The 23713-nt window shown below is 45.8% G+C and overlaps 1 protein-coding gene across 9 annotated transcripts in view; it reads left to right on the forward strand.

The window, feature by feature from the left end:
- Positions 1 to 23713, forward strand: part of ATG7 (autophagy related 7) — a 273321-nt gene that overhangs the window by 66332 nt on the left and 183276 nt on the right. For 7 of the 9 annotated variants that reach the window (XM_055557371.1, XM_055557369.1, XM_055557368.1 and 4 more), the window contains exons 12-16: positions 6528 to 6686; positions 12478 to 12672; positions 14115 to 14318; positions 14759 to 14874; positions 20248 to 20323. In XM_055557371.1, the coding sequence (XP_055413346.1) occupies positions 6528 to 6686; positions 12478 to 12672; positions 14115 to 14318; positions 14759 to 14874; positions 20248 to 20323 (750 nt within the window). The remainder of the gene's footprint in view (positions 1 to 6527; positions 6687 to 12477; positions 12673 to 14114; positions 14319 to 14758; positions 14875 to 20247; positions 20324 to 23713) is intronic. The other 2 variants (XR_008705982.1, XR_008705983.1) reach the window with 1 other exon arrangement.

The raw sequence follows: 23713 nt of genomic DNA on the forward strand, positions 1-23713 counted from the left end.
TTTTCACATATTTAACTTCTTTTTCTTTTAAAGATATGTTCCTCCCACTAAATTTTCCAGTTGACTCCTACAGGGATGAATATATAAGAAAGATAGTGAGTTTTGAATGTTTATCTTCTATCTAGTCATCTTTCTAAACTTTCTTGGCTATGATAGATTTTTGTTTGATTCTTTTGAATTTTCTAGGTTGATAAGTGTTCTCACCAATATCTGTATTGGTTTCTTTTCCTTGTCTTATTGGATTGACTAGGACTCCATAAAAATGGTGAAGAACAGTGGCGAGAGTTAGCACCCTCATTTGGTTACTGATTTCAATGAGAAGCTTCTTGTTTTTTCCTTTAGTTTTGATACGTGATGTTGGTTTCTGCTAATGTTCTTCTATAAGTTAAGGAGGCAGATTTTTCTTTCTAGTTTGCTGCGAGTTTATATCAGAAATGATTGTTAAGCTTTATCATCAAATGCATCTATCAAGACGATCTAAGTATTCTCATGCTGAGCATTCCTGGGAAAAACTCTTATTTGTTTGTAGCTTGTTATTCTTCTAATATACAGTGGATGTCAACTGGTAATGTTTTACTGCTAAGTTTTCCATATGTGGTAATAAGTCGGACTGGTTTATAGTAATGTTTTTCTTTTCCTTTCTGGTGTCATTGATAGCTGAATTACACTACTTTTATAAAATGAAACTTTCTGCCTTTTTCTATGTGGCAGGACAGGTTTAGTGTATGAAGTATCAGTTCCTTGATGGTTTGGTAAAATTCAGTTATAAATCCAGCTCAGCCTGGTGCCTTTGGAATTTTGTTAGCAATGAGAGCAGGGGATCTGTGGAAGTGTTTAGAGATGTTTCTACAGTCATTGACCTTTTAGATTTTATAGCTCTTTTGAGTCAGTTTAGTCATGTTGTTTTCCTAGAAAATCATCATTTCATCTAAATTTGAAAATTAATTGATATAAAATACATATAGTATTCCCTTGCCATCTTTCCCATCTTTATTTACTATCTGTTTACTTATGTATGGCAGTGCCACAGGGCATGTGGAATATTAGTTCCCTGACCAGGGATTGAGTGGGATCCCTGTAGTGGAAGCTCAGAGCTTAAGTCCTGACCCCCAGGGAAGTTCCTGTCTTCTCTGTAGTAGCAGTAGTGTTGGTTGCTCAGTCGTGTCCACCTCTCTGCGACCCCATGGACTGTAGCCAGACAGGCTCCTCTGTCCATGGGAGTCTCAGGCAAGAATACTGGGGTGGGTTGCCATTCCCTGCTCTGGGGGATCTTCCCAAACCAGGGATCGAGCCCAGGTCTCCTGTATTGCAGGCAGATTCTTTACCACCTGAACCATATTCCTAGTGTTGAATATTTCTGTTTTCTCTTTTTTTCCTCTTATTCAGACTTGCCAGATAGGCTTGTCTTTCCAGAAAACTAAATCCTTGATCTCTTTTTTGTGTAATTTTGTTTTGGTTTGTTTCCAGATTAATTACTATCTACTTTTTATTCATTTCTTCATCTTTTTATGGGAATTTATTTCATTCTTTCCCTAACTTCCAGAATTAGGTACATAGGTTTTCCCAGCACTTTTTAAATTATGAAGTCAGTATAGATATAGATCCATTATAGAAAATTTCTACAGTGTAAGAGTTATGAGGCAGAAAAAGAAGACCCATTTTTCTACTACTTTATCACTTGTTTCCTTTCAGTGTTTGTTTAACATATATTTAAATTTTTTATTTGATATGTAAAAATGTCCCTTGTTTTCATCAGTTAACAAAAAACACTTTATAATATCGTTAAAAAGGATACCTAAAATGCTTTTTTAATGTCTGTAGAATCAGTTCAGTTGAGTTGCTCAGTCGTGTCCAACTCTTTGCCACCCCATGGACCACAGCACGCCAGGCCTCCCTGTCCATCACCAACTCCGAGAGCTTGTTCAAACTCATGTCCATCGAGTCAGTGATGCCACCCAAACATCTCATCCTCTGTCATCCCCTTCTCCTCTTGCCTTCAATCTTTCCCAGCATCAGAGTCTTTTCCAGTGAGTCAGCTCTTCGTATCAGGTGGCCAAAGTATTGGAGTTTCAGCTTCAGCATAAGTCCTTCCAATGAATATTCAGGATTGATTTCCTTTATGATATAGGCTGATTGGATCTCCTTGCAGTCCAAGGGACTCTCAAGAGTCTTCTCCAACACCACAGTTCAAAAGCATCAATTCTTCAGTGTTGAGCTTTCTTTATGGTCCAACTCTCACATTCATACATAACTACTAGAAAACCCATAGGTTTGACTAGACAGACCTTTGTTGGCAAAGTAATGCCTCTGCTTTTTAATATGCTGTCTAGGTTGGTCATAGCTTTTCTTCCAAGGAGTAAGTGTCTTTTAATTTCATGGCTGCAGTCACCATCTGCAGCGATTTTGGAACCTAAGAAAATAAAGTCTGTCACTGCTTCCATCGTTTCCCCATCTATTTGCCATGGAGTGATAGGACCGGATGCCATGATCTTAGTTTTCTGAATGCTGAGCTTTAAGCCAACTTTTTCACTCTCCTCTTTCACTTTCATCAAGAGGCTCTTTAGTTCCTCTTCACTTTCTACCATAAGGGTGGCGTCATCTGCATATCTGAGGTTATTGATATTTCTCCTGGCAATCTTGATTCCAGCATGTGCTTCATCCAGCCTGGCATTTCGCATGATGTACTCTGCATATAAGTTAAATAAGCAGAGTGACAATATACAGCCTTGACATACTCCTTTCCCAATTTGGAACCAGTCCGTTGTTCCGTGTCCGGTTCTAACTGTTGCTTCTTGACCTGCATACAGATTTCTCAGGAGGCAGGTCAGGTGGTCTGGTATTCCCATCTCTTAAGAATTTTCCACAGTTTGTTGTGATGCACACAGTGAAAGGCTTTGGCGTAGTCAATAAAGCAGAAGTAGATGTTTTTCTGGAGCTCTTCTTGCTTTTATATGATCCATCAGATGTTGGCAACAAGAAATTGGCTATAGAATATGCCTTCTTATATGATGAAACATGATTTACTGAGACATTCCCCTATTTTTAGACATTAACATTGCTTTCGATCTTTTACAACTATAAATTATTTTACAGAGAACATCTTGGTGATTGCATTTTTGTCAGTATTTTGGATTATTTCCTAAGATAGATTGCTGGAAGTAGGTTGATATGATAGATATGAGCATGTAGAAAATTCTAGAATCATATTGCCAGATTGCTTTCCAGAAGAGTGATACCAGTTTACAATCTCAATCAATGAACTCTCAATGAAATAAAATACCAGTATTACATTCTCAATCATTAAAACCCCATCCTCACTAGCATTGAGTGTTGTAATTTTCTTTAATGTTTGCCAATTAGCCATTACACTGTATGTGCTTAGTCTGTTGGAGAAGGGATAGGCTACCCTCTCCAGTAGTCTGGAGCCTTGTAGCTCAGCTGGTAAAGAATCCACCTGCAATGTGGGAGACCTGGGTTCAATCCCTGGGTTGGAAAATCCCCTGGAGAAGGGAAAGGCCACCCACTTCAATATTCTGGCCTGGTGAATTCCATGGATGGTATAGTGCATGGGGTCGCAGAGTCGGACACGACTGAGTGACTTTCACTTCACTTCTTATTCTGTATGTGCTTAGTCTCTCAGTCCAACTCTTTGTGACCCCATGGACTGTAGCCCACCAGGCACCTCTGTCCATGGGGATTCTCCAGGCAAGAATACTGGAGTGGGTTGCTATCCCTCCTCCAAGGGATCTTCCCAACCCAGGGATCGAACCCAGGTTTCCTGCATTGCAGGCAGATTCTTTACTGTCTGAGCCACCAGGGAAGCCCAAGAATACTGGAGTGGGTAACCTGTCCATGCTCCAGGTGGTCTTCCTGACCCAGGAATTGAACCAGGTCTCCTGCATTGCAGGTGGATTCTTTGCCAGCTGGTCTACTAGGGAAGCCCCATTAAACTGTATGGCATTCCAAGAAAGCGACAGTGAAGTGTGCGAGTGCACGTGCCTGTGACTCACCTGCAGCAAGCTTATCATTTATGTAGCTTTCCTCTACCGTCTAGCAGTTTCCAGACTGTCTTCCTTGCTCTCCACTCAGCATTGCTTTAAGGAATGCAAAAATACTCCCAAAATAAACATACCCTGCTGCTGCTGCTGCTAAGTTGCTTCAGTCGTGTCCGACTCTGTGCGACCCCATAGACGGCAGCCCACAAGGCTCTTCCGTCCCTGGGATTCTCCAGGCAAGAACACTGGAGTGGGTTGCCATTTCCTTCTCCAATGCATGAAAGTGAAAAGTGAAAGTGAAGTCACTCAGTCGTGTCCGACTCTTAGCGACCCCATGGACTGCAGCCTACCAGGCTCCTCTGTCCATGGGATTTTCCCGGCAAGAGTACTGGAATGGGGTGCCATCGCCTTCTCTAGCCAAGCACAAATGACTTTTGGATTTTCCATACCTTTGTTCCCCCTACATGGTGGTATGCTCAGCTGGTGAAAGTCACTTATGAAACAGGGTGAGTAGACCAGAGTTACCCGTGGGCTTCAAAACACACAGCCAATCTAAACTATGCTTTCAAAAGGATGGATTCTGGCCCGTCATCCTCAGCCCCGAATCATGGATTGTGTTGACTTTGCCTCTGCACTTGTCAGACTAACTGAATTTCAGTGTCCCTGATGGAGGGAACAACAGATTGGTTCCAAATTGGGAAAGGAGTACATCAAGGCTTTATATTGTCACCCTGCTTATTTAACTTATAAATAAGTTGCAGGGTACATCATGCGAAATGCCAGGCTAGATGAAGCACAAGCTGGAATCAAGATTGCCGGGAGAAATACCAATAGCCTCACATATGCAGATGACACCACCCTTATGGCAGAGACAGAAGAAGAACTAAAGAACCTCTTGATGAAAGTGAAAGAGGAGAGTGAAAAAGTTGGCTTAAAACACAATAGTCCAAAAACGAAGATCATGGCATCCAATCCCATCACTTCATGGCAAATAGATGGGGAAACAATGGAATTAGTGACAGACTTTATTTTGGGGGGCTCCAGAATCACTGAAGATGGTGACTTTAGTCATGAAATTAGAAGACACTTTCTCCTTAGAAGAAAAGTTATGACCAACCTAGACAGCATATTAAAAAAAACAGAGACATTACTTTGCCAACAAAGGTCCATCTAGTCAAAGCTGTGGTTTTTCCATTAGTAATGTATGGATGTGAGAGCTGGACCATAATGGAAGCTGAACACCAAAGAATTGATGCTTTTGAACTGTGGTGTTGGAGAAGACTCTTGAGAGTCCCTTGGACAGCAAGGAGATCAAACGAGTCAATCCTAAAGGAAATCAATCCTGAATATTCATTGGAAGGACTGATGCTGAAACTGAAACTCCAATATTTTGGCCACCTGATGTGAAGAGCCGACTCACTGGAAAAGACCCTGATGCTGGGAAAGACTGAAGGCAAGAGGAGAAGGGGACAACAGAGGATGAGATGGTTGGATGGCATCACTGACTCTATGGAAATAAGTTTAAGCAAGCTCCGAGAACTGATGAGGGACAGGGAAGCCTGGCGTGCTGCAGTCCATGTGGTCGCAGAGTCAGACACAACTGAGCAATTGAACTAACTGAACTGATGGAAGGATATTGAAATAAGACAGAGATCAGACTCTTAGTCAGACTCTGCAGTCAGTCCTAGCAGGGCTTCTCTTAGGCCACTCTTTATGATTTGCTGAAATAGATGCATCCCACCTCACCCCCCAGAAAGGAGGCATCTTCTTTCCTGCACCCTGGGCATCTCATTTCCTCCTCACCATTAACCAGATTTATGACCCACGGTGAGTCACGTATCTTTTCTGGGCTTCGGTTTCTGTATCTGTAAAATAAAGTAATGGAGCTAAAGATTTTAGGGAGCCTGTCTAACTTTAAAATTGTTCAGTTCTGAGATTTAATTGAAATGGATGAAGTCATGAAAGCTATTTCTGAGAATGTAGAGCTGTCCCCTACATTCCAGAATATTCATAAAGGCTTTGCCTCATTGAGAAATAGTACAAAATCTTCTATCATGTTATACAATTGGAAATAACTTACAAGTCACTTTTATTAATACATGGAGCTATTTCAGGCTTTGAGTGAATTTTAGGATGCGCTGTTATGTATGCCCACTGACTCATTCAGGGAGAGTGAGGTCCCTGGGTGGCCCTTGCCAGTCCTCTGAAGACAGCAGCAGGGACTCACCTTCCTAAGCTTCCTCTGGTGCCACTGTCAAAAATAGTGAAGTATTAGTCAGACCAGCAGTGACATATTTCTTAGTCTCATTGCTGTAGGAAGCAAGGCACCGGGTGTATAATTATTTCGTCTTTTAAAGGAAGTTGACGTTCTATCTGTCAAAAATGGACTCTGCACAATTCAATTTCCAGCGTTTCCTGTATTTTGAGGTTCCCAAGCTGCCCCAAAGCCAAACGCCTTTTAGAGATTTCCAGAGAGACATCCTGTGAAATGTTCATCAGAAACCCACCATAATCTCCTGTTTTTCCGTGCAGGGTTGGGGCGTCAGACACATCACGTTCGTAGACAATGCCAAGATCTCCTACTCCAACCCTGTGAGGCAGCCTTTGTATGAATTTGAAGATTGCCTGGCGGGTGGGAAGCCCAAGGCCCTGGCAGCAGCGGACCGGCTGCAGAAGATATTCCCCGGAGTGGTACGTTGGTGCTGGGTGCTGAGAACGTCAGGGCTTTTTGCCTGGCCTGTCAGTGTTTCAGTGTTAATCATGTGGGAAGGAGGCCCTACGGGATGGAGGGAACAGACTCAGACATCGGTCACTTACTGCCAGGGCCCCATTGTGTGTTTCCTCACCTCAGAAATGGGGATTACAAGAACAAAATAAAACCCTCATATATTACTGTGAAACCACCATGGAGACTGTATGACAAAATGTTTCATAAGTTACAAAGCCCTGAGTTGAGGGATTTGGGGGTCCACATAGTTTTAGATACTGCCTTGTTCCGAAGGGTTTATCCACTTTGGATACTGGATCCGCTGTAGGATATTACCTCCCTCATGGCCAGGACGCCTGATGGTTAGTACAGGTTTATGAAATCAGATAGTCTGCACAAGGAAGGTCTGGCAAAACGTTCAGCCTTTCACTCTAGCTGCTGCTTGGTCTTGACATCCATCATTTACTTTGAAAACAGTGAGAGGCAAGTCGTTCAGCTCATTTGGTCCAACATCTGGCCATATTTTTGAGGTTATCCAGCAGAAGACATTGTGCGTCTTGCACGCCTCGTCAATTTGTGTGACAGAGGTTAGCTCAGGTGTCCCCAAAGCATCTGCTGCTACTGAAAGTGCCACAGGAGGCTCTCAGCACTGGCTTAAAAATAGAAAAAAAAAAAAAGAAGCCTGCTTTCTTAAGGTTTCTCTGTTTAGTCACTGAGCATTAGATTCATTTATTCTCAGCCTCTGCTTTAAAAGTGACTTCGACCATTTTGTCCATTTCACCAGAAGAATGTCATCTCTTGGGTTTAATTCAGTGGGACTGACTGAGCCCTCTGTACCCAGCTAGGCGCTGGATGACAAGAGAGAGAAGAATAAGTTACACCCCGCCATTGAGGAGGCCTCTTAGTTACGTTTCTGCTGTGACAACATTACACATCACACACTCCCAGCATCCAAGTGGCTTATGATCACGAACACTGATCTCATGTTCACAGGTCTGCGGGTTCGCCGTGGCTCAGTGGCTGGGCTGGACCGGACTCTGGCTTTCAGTCCTGTTCCAGTCTGCTCTGTGTCATACTGTTGAAGTCTAGGCTCCAGGAGCGGTGGTCAGCTGGTCCTGCTCTCCTTATGATAGAAGGTGGAAGTATAAAGGAGTTGGTCAGGCTACCAGTACTTCCTGTGTCTCTTAAAGTCTCAGCAGTGTCCTCTATTGCCATTGCCAGAGCAGGTCACAGGACCAGCCCCAACTCAGTACGGTTGGTCCGGATACCCTGCCTACCTGGTGGGAGGTCCTGCAAAGCCATGTGGCTACGGGCATGGACACATAATTCTATTAGAGGTGGGCAGTGCATAGTCAGGAAGAATAATCCATTCTATCATCAGAGACAGACCTGGCTTTGAATCTGAGCTCTGCCTGAGATTTTTGCTCACTCAAATCCCAGCCACGGTCTGTGACCCAATGCAGTTCCCCATGTTTTATTTGTTCGGTTATCCTATGGCTTACTCATTCATCATACGTTTATTTAAGGCCTTCTCTGTGGGGCCTGGGGACCAAGGCAGACGAACTTCGCCCTTCCTCGCCTGGAGCTGAGAGTCTAGTGGGGGATGTGGCCAGTAAACTAACTTCATGAATGGCTACACTTGCAGCAAGTGCACAAAGCAGCTCAGTGGCTGTGGGAATGTTTAGCAGGTACACCTGACCTAGAACAGACTTCCTTGAGGAAGCTAAGCCCTGAAACGCAGGCGAGAGCTAGACCAGGGTGGACAGAGCGGCCTGTGCAGATGCTGAGGTAGGATGCAGCCTGTGCCCCTGTGAACGGAAAGGAAGTTGGGCTGGCTGCAGCACGGGGTCAAGAAAGACAGACTCGGAGCTAGGACATCAGCAAGGGCCAGGCCATGCTGGGCCTTAGAGTTCAGGTTCCCCTCTTCTTGAAAGCATCAGCCCACCAGGATCAAGCCTGTTCTCCAACACCTACATCATGCTACTGCATTTTCCCTATTGGATTATGCAGTCCTTACTGTGGGGAGCCTGGTCTCATATGCTTTTATCCCTCATGCCTTATAAGGAATAATAGGTAACACAGGGGCTTCCCTGGTGGCTCAGTGGTGAAGAATCCGCCTGCAAAGCAAGGGGCACGGGTTTGATCCCTGGTCTGGGAAGATCCCCCGTGCCGCGAAGCAGCTAAGCCCCTGCACCGTAACTGCTGAGCCCATGTGCCCTAGCGCCTGTGCTCTGTCCTAAGAGAAGCCCACACACCAAAACGAAGAGTAGCCCCTGCTCACTGCAACTAGAGAAAAGCCCGTGCGGCAGCAAAGACCCAGCACAGCCAAAAATAATTTAATTAAGTTTAAAAAATAATAGATAACACTGAGCCCACCTAAGTTCTAGGGCAAGGCATCAAATTCGTGAAAAGAACTTGTGAAGCCATTTCACTTATTGGCTAGCCAGGCTTATGTGATTCTGTTTGTATGTTCAATTTAGCGTCGTTTTTCATTCAATAGATACTGCCTCATCACCTTCCTTACACCAGGCCCCAGACAGGAGGCTAGTCTGAGTGAAGAAGACATGAAAAGAACGGCTCAGCCACAAATAATACGCGTAATCCTGGGGTTGAATTCATTGAATAGGAAAACAACTGACCTTGAATCAATCAAATAACCGCTTGAGGTTACCATTTACCCCCAAAGGTGAGGCAATAAAATGTAGGGTTATAGAGCCACACTGAGGGTTTTAAAACCCATCTCTGGACGTCTGTTTCCAACCCTGATGAGTGACTGATGGACTGGCTCTCCTACCATGGTGCATCTACCGGTTTTGCACCCGGGTATGTTGTGTAAAGTGACTCAGCAGATGCTGACCAGCAGGCAGTGAGAGACTGTGGGCTCAGAAAGTGTTTGTCCCAATTTGTTGCACAGAGGCACTTTTTAGCTCGTGTCAGAGCCCACGGGGAGCCCAAGGAGGTATTGTTGGTCTCGGTGAGCTGAGGAAACAGAGATGAGAATTCAGAGCAGCCAGGCAGCTGAAACTTCAGGACAGAGTATCAGACCTGTGCGAGCCGTGCAGGGAAGGCGTTCCAGAAGAGCATCTGGGCAGCAGCACCTTGAGGCTTTGTACGTTCTCAGGGCAGGACTCCATAATCTGGGCAGGAAGCACCGTGAGTCTGCTGTGGGCAGAATGAGGTTCCAGAGCCCCTACAGGCTGCAAGGCACTGGAGTCCCAGCCATCCAGAAGGGAGAGACCTCACTGGCCACTCTGAGCCCTTAGGTGACACCCCAGTGAGGCCACAGAACTAAACATAAAAGCTGGAACTAGAGCACTTCTAGAAGAGAGCAGCCTGGTGATCCTGTGATGGCAGAGACTCCTAGGACCATGGAAATACTGATCATAAGTGAGAAAATGGATGAATAGGACTTCATTGAAATTTAAAATTTCTGCTTCTCGAAAGATGCCAATAAGAGAACACAAAGGCTGGCCCAAACTAAAACTACTTGCAGGACATGTATTTGGCAAATAACCTATATCCAGGATACATGAACAACTTCTGCCACCCAGTAATAAGACAGGCAAACCTTTTTTTTTTTAATTTTTTCAAGGGACTGAAGGGTTGGGCCAGCATGGCTTCCTAGGGAAGGTCTGTGCATGGCCAGTGAACAATGTCATGCTCAACAGTAGTCATCATAGGATGTGAATCAGGCCTTTGAAGACGTATCCCTGCACACGCACTGAAATGACTAAAATTAGGAGACTGACGGTGCTAGATGGTGGGAGGGTGAGGGGCATACAGCTCTCACACTCTGCGGGTAGAGGTCCTGGGGATTGCCTGCGAAAGGGTATGAGAGTGTTGCCTGGGATGACAGTCGGCGCCCTGGGGGGCGTGTGCAGTGGTTAATCTGCAGCTTGTCAAAACACATCAAACTGGACACGCGAGGTCCGTCCGTGTACTTCACTTGCTGTAAATGATCCCTTGCCCTGGCTGCACGTTTGAGTCATCTGGAGAGTTTTAGAAAGTATCCATCCCTGGGCCTGCTCTCAGAGACTCCAGTTGAAATGGTCCGAGGAAAAGACTGGGCATTAGGAATCTAGACAGCTCTCTAGGTGGTTCTGATGTGCAGCCAGGCCTGAGAAGTACTGTGCTGCAGCCTGCTGAATTGCAGGCTCAGACTCGTGGCCTCAGTGGCGGGCCGGGAGCTGGTGCGCCTCCGCAGGCTTGATGGCTGGAGCTGCAGCAAGCAGAGATTCATTCAGGTTGGCCACGGAGATGGGGGTGAGGGTCTGAGTTATTCAGAAGGTAGAATTGAGGTTGAGTAATTATGCTTTAATCTTGGCGTCGTTAAAATTCCCAGGCAATAACTTTGTGGATCGAGCAACCATCATTTAAAACACGTCAGTTGTCAAGACGACAGTAAGGTGTTATTGCTGTTATTACGGTGCTTGTTGCTTTTCTGACCGTCCATTACAGTGTTAGGCATGCAGCAGATACACAGCACTTAATGAACGAATGAGGGAGTGAATTCTGAGGTCCTGAGAGGTATCTTTGGGGTGTCCTCATTAAAATGGACTTGTTTTCAACCTTCCTTCTTAGTGAAGTCCATTCTGCCTGGCATCTTTTCCTGCAACCTTTTTTTCCCCCCTGCTCAATTCTTTTTGATATTTTTGCTGTTATTACTACCGTGCCTTTCTTGAATTCCAGATATTAGGTTTAACGAAGAAAATAGCACCCATGTACAAAATAGATTTCACTTTGTAAAGGGACCTACTGCTGTGTCCCCTGAGCTGTCTTCGCAGTATGTGAGGGGTTTCGACAAATAAAAAAGCTCGTGCTTTCACACACGTCCCTGTGGCAGGCGCTGTGCAGGGGATTGAGGGTGGAGTTTGCGATTCTAGAACACTTTCTTTTCTGGGGAGCGTCAGTGTCCCTGGCTTCACTGGCATGCATATGTGACTCACAGTTCATCTGCCAACACATTGTGGAGCCAGCAGGGGACAAAAGGTAAGTTACAGAGCTCTTCTAAAGGCCCCATGAAAAGTCCTGAGTCCTGAGAACCCGGGTCACTGGGCAGCTCCTGCTTTTGGACAGAAAATGAAGCTTCACTTCGGCACAACACTCTGCTGCCACCCAGCACCCCCACCAGACTAATATCTACACATTCCTAAGTGTAGTTTTCTGGTTAGTCAGCAAGGAGAGTTCTTCAGTTTTGAGGGTTTTGTTTGTTTTTAATGCATATGGCCCCTGAGAAAATTAAGGCAAGACTCTCAGCCATCCTAATCTTAGGGGAATTTGTTAAATTATTCTTCTGTTGTGACATCCCGTTTAGAGGTGTCCCACACTAAAAAGCAGAGTGAAGGGCAACCTGGGGACAAGTGGAGAGACAGCTTGGCTGGACCGAGGGCCTTGGGGAAGCCGAGGGCATTGTGATGACATTCCTTGGGCCCAGGTTGTAGGAAAGAGCCAAAGGTACACAGTTCTGGACAGTGTTCGTTTTGTCCACATGGGAAGTGCCTCCCTCCCTCCCCCTGCCACTTTGGAGCTAGATCCATGTGTCTCTGCTGCCCTGTCCAGCCTTAGGGACCCGAGATGCCAGGACAGGTGGTCTGAGTCACAGAGGTGAAGAAGGTGGGGAACTCAGCTGGCAGAAGGCTGAGGCAGTGTGGTTGTGATAGGGAGATGTCAGGTTGTAAGTGACCCCATGTGGTCAAGGTGATGGGGAGATGCAGGCTCTGAGATCCCACCCATCCCTTTGCCTCAGAAGCCCCCCCTCTCTGGGTGTGTCCCCAGAACGCCAGAGGGTTCAACATGAGCATCCCCATGCCTGGGCACCCCGTGAACTTCTCCAGCGTCACCCTGGAGCAGGCCCGCAGGGATGTGGAACAGCTGGAGCAGCTCATCAACAGCCACGACGTCGTCTTCCTGTTGATGGACACCCGGGAGAGCCGGTGGCTGCCTGCCGTCATCGCCGCCAGCAAAAGAAAGGTAGAGCGTGGCCCCCATCTCCCAGGGCGGAGTGCCCCCCAGTCCGCCCCCACCTCTGGAGCAGAGGGGTGTTTGTGTGGCCTGCTGACCCGAGGCCAAGGGCTTCCTCTGCAGACCGTCTGCCTCACGCACCATCATGCAGCCCAGATGTTACCCTCTGAGCCCCGTGTACTGGTGGGGCCACTCTGCTCACAGTGGAATGTGAGCTCCCAGAGGATGCAGACTCTGGCTCATTCACCACAGTCGGGCCAGTGACAAGTTGAAGGGCCGAAAGAATGAATAGTTCAGTAGGTCAGGGTGCATACACATGATAGAAATGTCAAAGAATTTTAATATGATGGAAATACTATGTAGTTAAATAAGAGATATATATATATATATATATATATATATATCTTACGTCAGTTATGTTTATGTATATGAAGATATCCATGTCTGTTTATCAAAGAATGAGGGTGGCAAGAGAAAGGGAGAAAGAAAGGAGGGGAATGGGCGAGAGAGAAAATAATAAATACTTCGAACTGTTATTATAATTGTTGGGGCTGTGAGATTCTGAGTGATTTTTTGTCTTTTCCGGTGTGGTTTTCTTTGATTTTTCTCAGTGTTCTATGTAAACAGGCATTTGGGAGAATGAGTCAATTTATGACTAACAGAAGTTATTATAAATGAAAAGAAGCTTTCCTTGAAAACCTGTGTGAAGGGTGAATTATATAACGTGAAAAAAATCTACGAGATTTATGGAAAAAAATATCTGTAGAAACGACAAACAACAGCGTAATGCTGCAAAGAATGGCTTTGAGAACTCTGGAGACTTAGTTTTATATGCCTTCCCTCTTACCAGACAAGCAATCTTGGGCAAGGTGTAGAAATAACCTATCTGACTTTCAGCATCGTCTTCTATAAATAAGAAATGTTTGCTGGGAGTTTAAAACCAACAGAGATAATTTGTGTTAACCTCTTATCAAGTCTTGTGCACTTTGTAAGCCCTCAGTCTTGGGTAGCTGTTACCAGCATTGTTGTTGAGTTGCTAAGCTGTGTCTGACTCCTTGTGACCGCATGGACTGCATGATGCCAGGCTTCCCTGTCTATCACTGTCTCCCAGAGTTTGCTCATATTCATGTCCACTGAGTCTGCGGTGCTGTCTAACCATCTCATCCTCTGTCACCCCCTTCACCTCCTGCCCTCAATCTTTCCCAGCATCAGGGTCTTTGCTGATGAGTCGGCTCTTCACATCAGGTGGCCAAAGTATTGGAGCTTCAGCATCAGTCCTTCCAGTGAATATTCAGGGTCGAATACCAACATTAGCTTATAGAATCTAATTACAGTCGAACACAAACACTTATTACAAAACAGACTTTTTAAGTTGACCCAATATGGAGTTAGCCATGGCCTAAAATGTAAGTGTCTCTTAACTCTGGTCTTTTATTCCTTGGAACTCACAGCTGGTCATCAATGCTGCCTTGGGATTTGACACCTTCGTTGTCATGAGACACGGCCTGAAGAGGCCCAGGCATCAGGGAGCCGGGGACTTGTGTCCCAGCTACCCCATGGCGTCTGCCGACCTCCTGGGCTCATCGCTGTTTGCCAACATCCCTGGCTACAAACTTGGCTGCTACTTCTGCAACGATGTGGTGGCCCCAGGGGATGTAAGTGGATTTCTTTGTTGTTTCAAGTATCTCCTACAGCCATCTTGCCCACTAGGGCAAAGAGACCCAGCTCTTTCCTTTAAGACTATTTAAAATATTGTCTATTAACAAAGAGAAAAATTGTCTCATTTGGGGCGGTGGCATTGTCCCTCGTGAGCCTTGCTTGGCATTATCGACGGTGGATAGCTGTGCCCCGTTCACCAGTGTCTCCAGGGCACTCGAGGGTTTTTAGAGTATTACCTCATTTAGTTACCTAACAGGTCTATTTTGTTTTTCTTGGGACTCGCAAGACATGGTATTATGTGAGGCTGACTGATCTCTGCCAACAGTGAGCATCTGGCTGTGTGATGGAGCTTATCGTGGGGGAGTTGCATGCTCCTGATAGCTCACCTTGGGTGGAACAGAACTCTGCACTCACGTCCAATCCTGCTTCTCCACAGTCAACCAGAGACCGGACCTTGGACCAGCAGTGCACTGTGAGCCGTCCGGGACTAGCCACGATCGCAGCGGCCCTGGCAGTGGAGTTGATGGTTTCCGTTTTGCAGCATCCAGAAGGGTGAGTTTCCCATTTAGAGATGGCTGTTGAAACAAAGACAGCTTCTGTATCTCCCTTGGCCTTTTCTCAGTCTGACTTTTTTCTGAGAATTGTATTGTTCTTTCCACTCTCAAAAAAACAAGAATAAAAAAAAAAAAACCTGGTTTGATCCTTTGGGCTGGTAAACTTGTCATGTGATCTTTGAAGCTGTGTCTCTGCGTCCTTGTAGAACTGAACTCTCCTAGGGTTGTTTGGTAATTGATGATAAGGAAAGATAAAAATTTTCATAGGGGCTTTAGGACCTTCCTGCTTTCATTCTGTTAATATATTATTTTTGATCTTCGTAGCTCTAAGCATTTGAAAGGCAATACATGAATCACGTATGATAGAAGTTGGATTTGACTGTGTTTGTAACAGATCCATCTTCAGTGACTTAGTCAGATGGAGGCGAGGCTTCATTTTTCTCATGCAGCAAGAAGCTCAGAGGCAGGCACCAAGACAGGGGTTCCCATGTACCATCGAGACTGTGTCTCCATCGTGCGCTCAGCCGCTCTTGGCTTTCCTCCCTGTGCTTGTCCTGTTGTGGCCACAGGATGAGTGCTCTGCCTTCAGGGTTGCTTCTCTGTTCCAGTTAAGAAGAAAGCAGTGACCAAAGGATGCACGTTGTGTTCAACTGAGGCTCCCCCGCCCCGCCACCCCGCTTTTTTGGGCCATGTTCTGCAGCATGTGGGATCTTAGTTCCTAACCAGGGATTGAACCTGTGCCTCCTGCAGTGGAAGCATGGAGTCTTAACCACTGGACCTCCAGGGGAGTCCCCGAGGCTGACGCCCTTTAAATGGCTCTCCAGGAAGACTTATCCATTGATTCTAAAACTCGTGTATAACTTGACCTTACCCTTATAACTGCAAGGAAGACGGACAAATGTTGCTCTTCGGCTGGGCACATTGCCTCTGAACAAAACTATGACAAGATAGGAAAGGAGAATGGACATTGGGCAGGCACCCAGCAGTGTCTGCACACTCATTTAAAAATGAGTATATATCCTGTATATATTTAAACCCTAGAAGATACTGTTACATAGTTGGATTCATTCAATTTTGGTGTTATTTTCCATTTTTAAACTTTTCTTTCTATGTCCTTGAGCTTCCATCCTAGGTCATTTTCCTTCTGCTGAAAGAATACCCTTTATCATTTCCTTTAGAAATGCCAGTGACAAAGATGTTTTAGTTTTTTTTGTCTAAAAATGCCTTTGTTTTATGTTTATGCTGAAAAATATTTTTGCCATGTACAGAATTCTATACTGGTTCAGTTTAGTTCAGTCACTCAGTCATGTCCGACTCTTTGTGACCCCATGGACTGCAGCACGCCAGACCTCCCTGTCCATCACCAACTCGCAGAGTTTACCCAAACTTATGTCCATTGAGTCGGTGATGCCATCCAACCATTTCATCCTCTGTCGTCCCCTCTCCTCCTGCCCTCAGTCTTTCCCAGCATCAGGGTTTTTTTCAGTGAGTCAGTTCTTCGCATCAGGTGGCCAAAGTATTGGAGTTTCGGCTTCAACATCAGTCCTTCCAATGAACACTCAGGACTGATTTCCTTTAGGATGGACTGGTTGGATCTCCTTGCAGTCCAAGGGACTGCCAAGAGTCTTCTCCAACACCACAGTTCAAAAGCATCAATTTTTTGGCACTCAGCTTTCTTCACAGTCCAACTCTCATATCCATACATGACCACTGGAAAAACCATAGCCTTGACTAGATGGACCTTTGTTGGCAGAGTACTGTCTCTGCTTTTTAACAAGCTGTCCAGGTTGGTCGTATGTTGACAACATAATCCTGTTGTCTCTGGCTGCCGTTATCCTTGTTGAGGAGCAAGGTGTTCATCTCATCGCTTCTCCTTTGGTACAGTTGGATTTTCTCCTTCCCCTGCCCTCAGTTGCTCTTATGATTTTCTCATTGTCTTTGGTTTTCAGAATTTGGAAATATTTACTAAATCTGTATTTATTATTATATACCTATTTCTGTGTTTATTCTGATTGTGCTTTCTAGTGCCTCTTGAATCCACGGCTTGATGTTTTTCACCCACGGTGGAAAATTTTCTGCCATTATCTCCTAAAGCCTTGCTTCTGCCTCTGCTTTGATTCTTTCCTTTTGAGTCCCCAGCTGCATGTTAGAACCCGATGATGCTCTTTTCTGTGTTTTCCATCATTATGTCTTTCTTTGCTTCAGTCTGGCTGTTTGCTTTTTGGCTTATCTTCCAGTTTATTGATTCTCTCTTCTTCTATGTCTGTTTGTTAAACTATCCACTGAGTTTTAAATTTCATTATTATATGTTTCAGTTCTAGAATTTCTAGAAATAATTGGATCTTATTTTACACATTTCCTGTTCTCTGCTGAAATTGTGATTTTTTTTATTCTTTGAAAACATTTAATCATGTTTTCCTTTTAATTTTTATCAGATATGCCCATTAATGTGAGATCTCTAATGAGTGTGCTCCTCTTGTCTATTGTTTTTATTTCCTCATATACCTGTTTTTTTTTAAAACAAAGCCTTTTTATTATGGAAAAATAAAGCATATATGAAAAAAGATTTATGTTCTGTGTATACATGCACACAAGCCATTTGTGTATATATAAAAACTCCTTTGTATGCACCATCCATTTTCAGAAATTACCAACACATGACCAGTCATCATTTATCTGTACTACTGTCCATGTTTTTTCTTCTTCCACTGACTTACTTTAAAGCAAATCTAAGACATAGTACTTAAGTCATAAAAATGTATCTATTTGGTATGTATCTCCACTGTTTTTACATTTAAAAACAAAGGCAGTTCCCTAATATTATCACATATCCAATCAGTGTTTAAATTTCCTCAATTTTTGCATCTGCTTGGCTATTTGACTGAGTACTGGCCATTTTGTGAAGAATTATACAGATGTTGTGATTTCCATTTCTTCTTGGAAAACTGCTGGGCCAAGTGGACTGCCATCTTAGACCATCTTATCCAGTTAGCGCTTGTCTGTTTTCAGGCTCTCCCTTAGTCTGAGGATGTATCCCCGCCATGATCCCAACTTGAAGCCTAGGATGTTCTCCATGGCTCCTCCCTATGGGCAGACCTTAGCTGTAGACTGTACCATTAGCCCCATGAGTCGGTCAGGATGACTGTTCAGCCTCTGATCCAGTGGCCACTGCTTTTGGAGACTGGCAGTCGCTTTCTGGGTGAACCTCCCCTGGCAAATGCCTAGGTTACCTCTGTGGGCTTCTCTCCTCTCATGTACCTTGGCTCTGTAATTCTCCCCTACCTTGGGTACTCTCCGATGCTTTCAAACACAGGTTTTTTTTTTGTACTTCGTCTAGCTTTGCCGTGTCTTCTCAATGGGAGGGCTGGTCCTAACCACCGAGTCTACCAAGGCCACACCTGTTATAAAACTGGTTTTCAGCTTATTCAGCTTTTTGATTTATTAAGCACTTACCGCATTAGGCTTGCTTGTGAGAGAAAGGAAAGGAGTAGGCTGGCGTGTTTCGTTCCGCCTCGGCCTTGGGGCTCTTGGTAGGTTCTGTGTGCAGCACGTTGTGTCTGTGCCACATCATTGACGCAGAAACTAGCGCAGCTATGGTCCAGAGACCCTGCTTCTCCAAGCAAGGACGATCTTCCTTTATGACTTACAAACAGTAGAAGTAATTCATCTTTCATCTAGCAAATAAAAGTGAGACAAAAATTAATTTAAAAAGAGTAATGTAAAAAAAAAAGGAAGGAAAAAAGGAAAGGAAAGACAACAAAGGAAAGAAAAAGAAAATTAATCAACCATTTAAGAGTTTCTCGATATCTGTTAGAGGCAGCGCTGTCAAGGTTGTATGGTAAAGTCAGACTGGAGCCAAACACATTTACATCTGACTGTGTGACAGATACACTGTGATTTATCTTATATATGTTCAGTACTGACATAGTATTTACCTTGTGTTATGCTTTATTCTAAGCGCAGTACAAATAGTAGTTCATTTAATCCTCATAGCAAACATTAGGAAAGAACTGTTGTCTGTCCCATTTTCTTTCTTTCTTTCCTTTTTGTGTCCCATTTTTGATGGGGAAACAGAGGCATAGCCAAGATAACCATGTTGCTGAAATTCACATAGCTGGTGAGCAGTAACCCTGGGATTTAGCTCGGCCCAGTTTGGCTGCAAACTCTGTCTTTAAGCACTCTGTTAAGATATGCTATTTGTAATACCGACATGGAAGAAGTGAATTTTTGAAAGGTTTGTTTTTCCGGTTGTTAGAAATTGACATGCCCATTCCACTTACTGTGTAACTCAGAGTCCTTCTGCGTCCTTGGAAAGACAGCCTCTGTAGTGTTGGTAACATCAGTTCAGTTCAGTTCAGTCGCTCAGTCGTGTCTGACTCTTCGCGACCCCATGAACTGCAGCACGCCAGGCCTCCCTGTCCATCACCAACTCCCAGAGTTCACTCAGACTCACGTCCATCGAGTCAGTGATGCCATCCAGCCATCTCATCCTCTGTCGTCCCCTTCTCCTCCTGTCCCCAGTCCCTCCCAGCATCAGAGTCTTTTCCAATGAGTCAACTCTTCGCATGAGGTGGCCAAAGTACTGGAGTTTCAGCTTTAGCATCGTTCCTTCCAAAGAACGCCCAGGGCTGATCTCCTTCAGAATGGACTGGTTGGATCTCCTTGCATACATAACTAGTATAACTGCTTCCGAGTTGAATGCAAACAAGCAGCTTTTCTTGTCTTCCTCTCATCTTTGTTATCTCCCTGGCACCTGCGTTTTCTTGTGGCCCCCAGACAGGAAGCATTTGGGGTAAAATCTTTCAGAGCTGGCTGCGAGTCCTTGACACCAACCCCACGTCGGCCACTCGGCCACCTTTGTTGTCGTCACGAGCTAGAACCAGGGCCCGTGTCGCTTGTCTTCTGTGACAAAAGGAGACTCCGCACAGTGGTTTGGGGTGGAGCGCATCCGTGGTGCTGCATTAATTCCTCACTTTTCTTTCTCCTTCCTGCATGCACTAGCAGGTGCATCACCTCAAGAAGTTAAGGTTGGAACGGTTTCTGTTTCAAAACGTCAGCAATGTGCTGTGGTGTTTTACAAGACTCTTTTAGACAACGAGAATTAATATTTATCGGCAAGTAGCCTGTGGCCACAAGCTCTGGTCTTTCTAACTTCAAAACACAGGCCTTTTTTTTTTTAATTATTCTACCTTCCTCCCAGGAAAATTAGTATTTTTCTGTATGTTTTTTTGTTTCCCTGGCTTATGATGCCTAGCAAAGGGTGTTTCAGTTATCCTTATAAATCCTCCGCAGACCTCCTCTCGATCATCCTCACGGGAATTAAACATAAACTTCTCTGAAATGAGCAGCTCTCACCGTTTCCCTTTCTCAGGGGCTACGCCATTGCCAGCAGCAGTGACGACCGCATGAATGAGCCACCAACGTCCCTCGGCCTCGTGCCTCACCAGGTGAGTGAGTGGAAATGAAGTCGCAACTCCAGGCCCCCTCCCGGTGGTGCAGCAGGAAAGTATTTGGGGGTCACCTTACCATGCCGTCCTCCAAGCCCACCTCTCCTCCACCCTCCTGGCGCTCCTGCTTCCTTGGAATATCAGTGGCGGTGTTTTATGAGCACCGGGAGGGGATCTCGGGCTGCAGAATGGTGACGAGAAGAAACCCTGGACGAAGAGTACTATCCAGTCTTGATTTAGTATTTATCATGTTGACTCAGGGCTCCCGGATGGAGTAGAATGAGAGAGAACAGGCTCTGGAGCCAACCAGAGAGCAGCGTCAATCCCAGCCCTGTAGTTATTAAGGTGGCCTTCCTTGGCCATGTCACCAAACTCGGAGCCTTAGTTTTCTTATCTGTAAAATATGGGCCAAAACACCGACCTCAGCTGGTAGTGGCAGAGAGGAGAGGTGGGGTATAGAAAGTCCTCGGTGACAGCCCTAGAGTGTCACTGCTGCTGCTAAGTCGCTTCAGTCGTGTCCGGCTCGGTGTGACCCCATAGATGGCAGCCCACCGGGCTCCCCCGTCCCTGGGATTCTCCAGGCAAGAACACTGCCGCGGGTGCCATTGCCCTCTCCGCTAGGGTGTCACAGCCCTCAGTAAAGGATGCTGCCAGCTGTGTTGCTGTTGTTTATTATTATTATTAACTCCTTAGCCAAAGAGCAGCCTTTCTGGGCATGCACAGTAAGACCATTAGAAGTACACAGTGCCACGAAAAAGTGGGACATCTTTTCAGAAAAAGAATCTGAGGCTTCCTAAGGAAGGCCCATCCTGTGGAGAGTGAAAGAGAGTGAAAAAGTTAAGTTTGTGCTGCCTCTGCACCAGTGTTTGTGACCATGCTCTTGGAGGTTTTCTGGCCTTGGAAGCATGGCTCTGAGCTCTGTGCGTGTGCGTATTTTGCTCTGTAGCAGGAGGGCCGTCTCTGAGGGCAGCAGCGTGCGTGCCCGGCAGTGCTGTCTGGGGGCCGTGAGGACAGACCCCCAGATGGGCGCAGAGAGCAGGTGACACGCGCCAACCTCACTCGCCTATCTCTCTGCCTGCCCACACTTGCCCTGTCGTTTTCTGGTTGAGGGTCTGCATCAGAAGACAGGAAATACTTGCCCACTTTCACAGAGAGAGGCAGTGGGTATGCCGAAATCCAAACCTCAGCATGGCGCTCTGACCAGGGCCGTGTCAAGGCTTTTTGAGTGGAAGCTGCCCTGGCCTGCAGGTTGGGAGCTGGCGTTCAGTCACTAAGTCGCGTCTGACTCTGTGACCCCGTGGATGGCAGCACACTGGCCTCCTCTGCCCCTGCTGTCCCCAGCTGTCTGCTCAGATTCTTGTTCATTGATTGGTGATGCTAGCCAATCATCTCGTCTTCTGTCGCCCTCTTCTCCTCCTGCCCTCCATCTTTCTCAACATCAGGGTCTTTTCCAGTGAGCTGGCTCTTTGCAGCAGGTGGCCAAAGTATTGGAGCTTCAGCGTCAGTCCTTCCAGTGAATATTCAGGGTTGATTTTCTTTAGGACTGACTGGTTTGCTCTCCTTGCAGTCCAAGGGACTCTCAGGCGTCTTCTCCCTTCACTTCCAGTCACCACGCTGGGCCACTTGCACAAGCCGCCCGCCCCAGTCTCACGTTAGGTCACTCACCTCCCGAGCCTCAGTGTCCACACCAGGTGCTGGACCTTGTGTCCAGAATTGTCTAAAACAATGAGGCTTTGTAAACCATGAAACACCATGCAAATGCGACTTTTCCAGCCTCCCTCGTTCAGGAGGGCATTTGTGCGACACGAATGGGTTAACCTTTTCTGAAGAAACCCCTCAAGTAGGACCCAGAAGACCCCGTGGTGAGCCCCATGATGAGGAAGCAAGCTTCCAGAGCCGACCTCTGCTGGGGACGTGCTCACGTGAATGCCCACCCTCGCCCCTCTTCACAAGTCGCCTTCCTCATGTGCTGCCCTTGACGTGTGCCCACACCTCCTTTGCAGATTTCACGCTGAGGAGGGCCTTAATTAAATTTTTGGTCACGCCCCGCACCAGTTTCCGTCTTGAAGTCCTTGATGTTAAATGACCACAGTTGTAGTTTTCTCGGTGCTGAGGCCAGAGGGCAAAAAAGAGTCTTTATAGAAGGGCTCCCGTCTCAAAATGCGTGCCCGTGTTTTTCAAGTACTATAGCAACTAATCCTTCTCAGCGTTACTCACCCCCATGGAGCCTGGCGATTGTTTGTCAGTCACCCACTCTTGCACTTCTTTCTCCTCGTTTTCAAACGTCTGAAGGATTATTTTGGTTGTTGGCCATCTCTTCATTTGGCCTTTTCAAAGGCTGAAGGGTAACGCAGCCATATATGGGAAAGGCCCAGTGCGTGCGGGTGACTGCTTGCTTACATTATTTCAAGTGTCAAGCCTTTATTTTTAGCCACTTTCTAAAAAAGACAGTGGAGAAAGAACTTTACGATTATTCAGGGTTGTGTGGTCCCTATTTAGAGGCTTTAAATTTCTTCCCTCTTTGTTTTTTTTTTTTCTTTTTGAAGTGGAGTGAGTCCATGTATGCAACGGTGCTTTGACTAGGAGACTGTCATTTCCATCAAAACACTGGGCTGTGTGCAGTGCAGATTCAGCACCCCCGCCCCCACTTCCTGGCAGTCCCAGACAAACGACTTCCTGTTGGAGAGGAACTCCCAAGCCCCTTTGTGTGCTCTGTATACAGAGGGCGGCCCATGTTTTCCCCGGGCTCGGTTTTCTCCATTCCCCAAAGGAGAGCGTTTATTAATTGGCCCCTGTGGAATGAGTTATAGTAGAAAAGTGATAGTCCTCAAGCGGAGAATCCCAAGGCCGCCCACCCACTAGCCAGTCGGTTGTATAATCTGGGGAAGCTTGCTTCTCTTCCTGCTCTCATGTCTCTGCTTTCCCCAGGGTCAGACCTGGGAGGCCTGGGGGTGACTTAGTCTCTCTGTGGGCCCACAGGCAGGATTTGGCTCATCCAGAGATTGGCCAAGTGCAGGAAAAGGCTTCATGAAGGCCCTAAAATTCAGTGATACCCAGCCTGGGGGGAAAAAAACCCCAAAACCTCTTTCTGCATTTGAAAACCGTGAAGAAACCATTTGAAGGTGAGAAAATAGGCTTATGGGTTTGTGCTTTTTAAAAAGCCTCCAGCCCATTGTATGTAGACGGGATTCTACAAGCAGACAGTCATGAGTATAAGCCCCTTTCTGTCTGTAATGTGTTTTCAGTTTGTCATTTTTATCCACATATAAAATGCACACTGTCACACAGATCATGCAGTGTACAACTTGGATTATCATAGAATGAATACCATGTGTGTGCCCAGCACACGCATCAAAATGAAATCTTGCCAAGCACCCCCACAGCCCCTTT

The sequence above is a fragment of the Bubalus kerabau genome, chromosome 20 (genome assembly GCF_029407905.1).
Source record: "Bubalus kerabau isolate K-KA32 ecotype Philippines breed swamp buffalo chromosome 20, PCC_UOA_SB_1v2, whole genome shotgun sequence".
Classification (NCBI taxonomy): domain Eukaryota; kingdom Metazoa; phylum Chordata; class Mammalia; order Artiodactyla; family Bovidae; genus Bubalus; species Bubalus kerabau.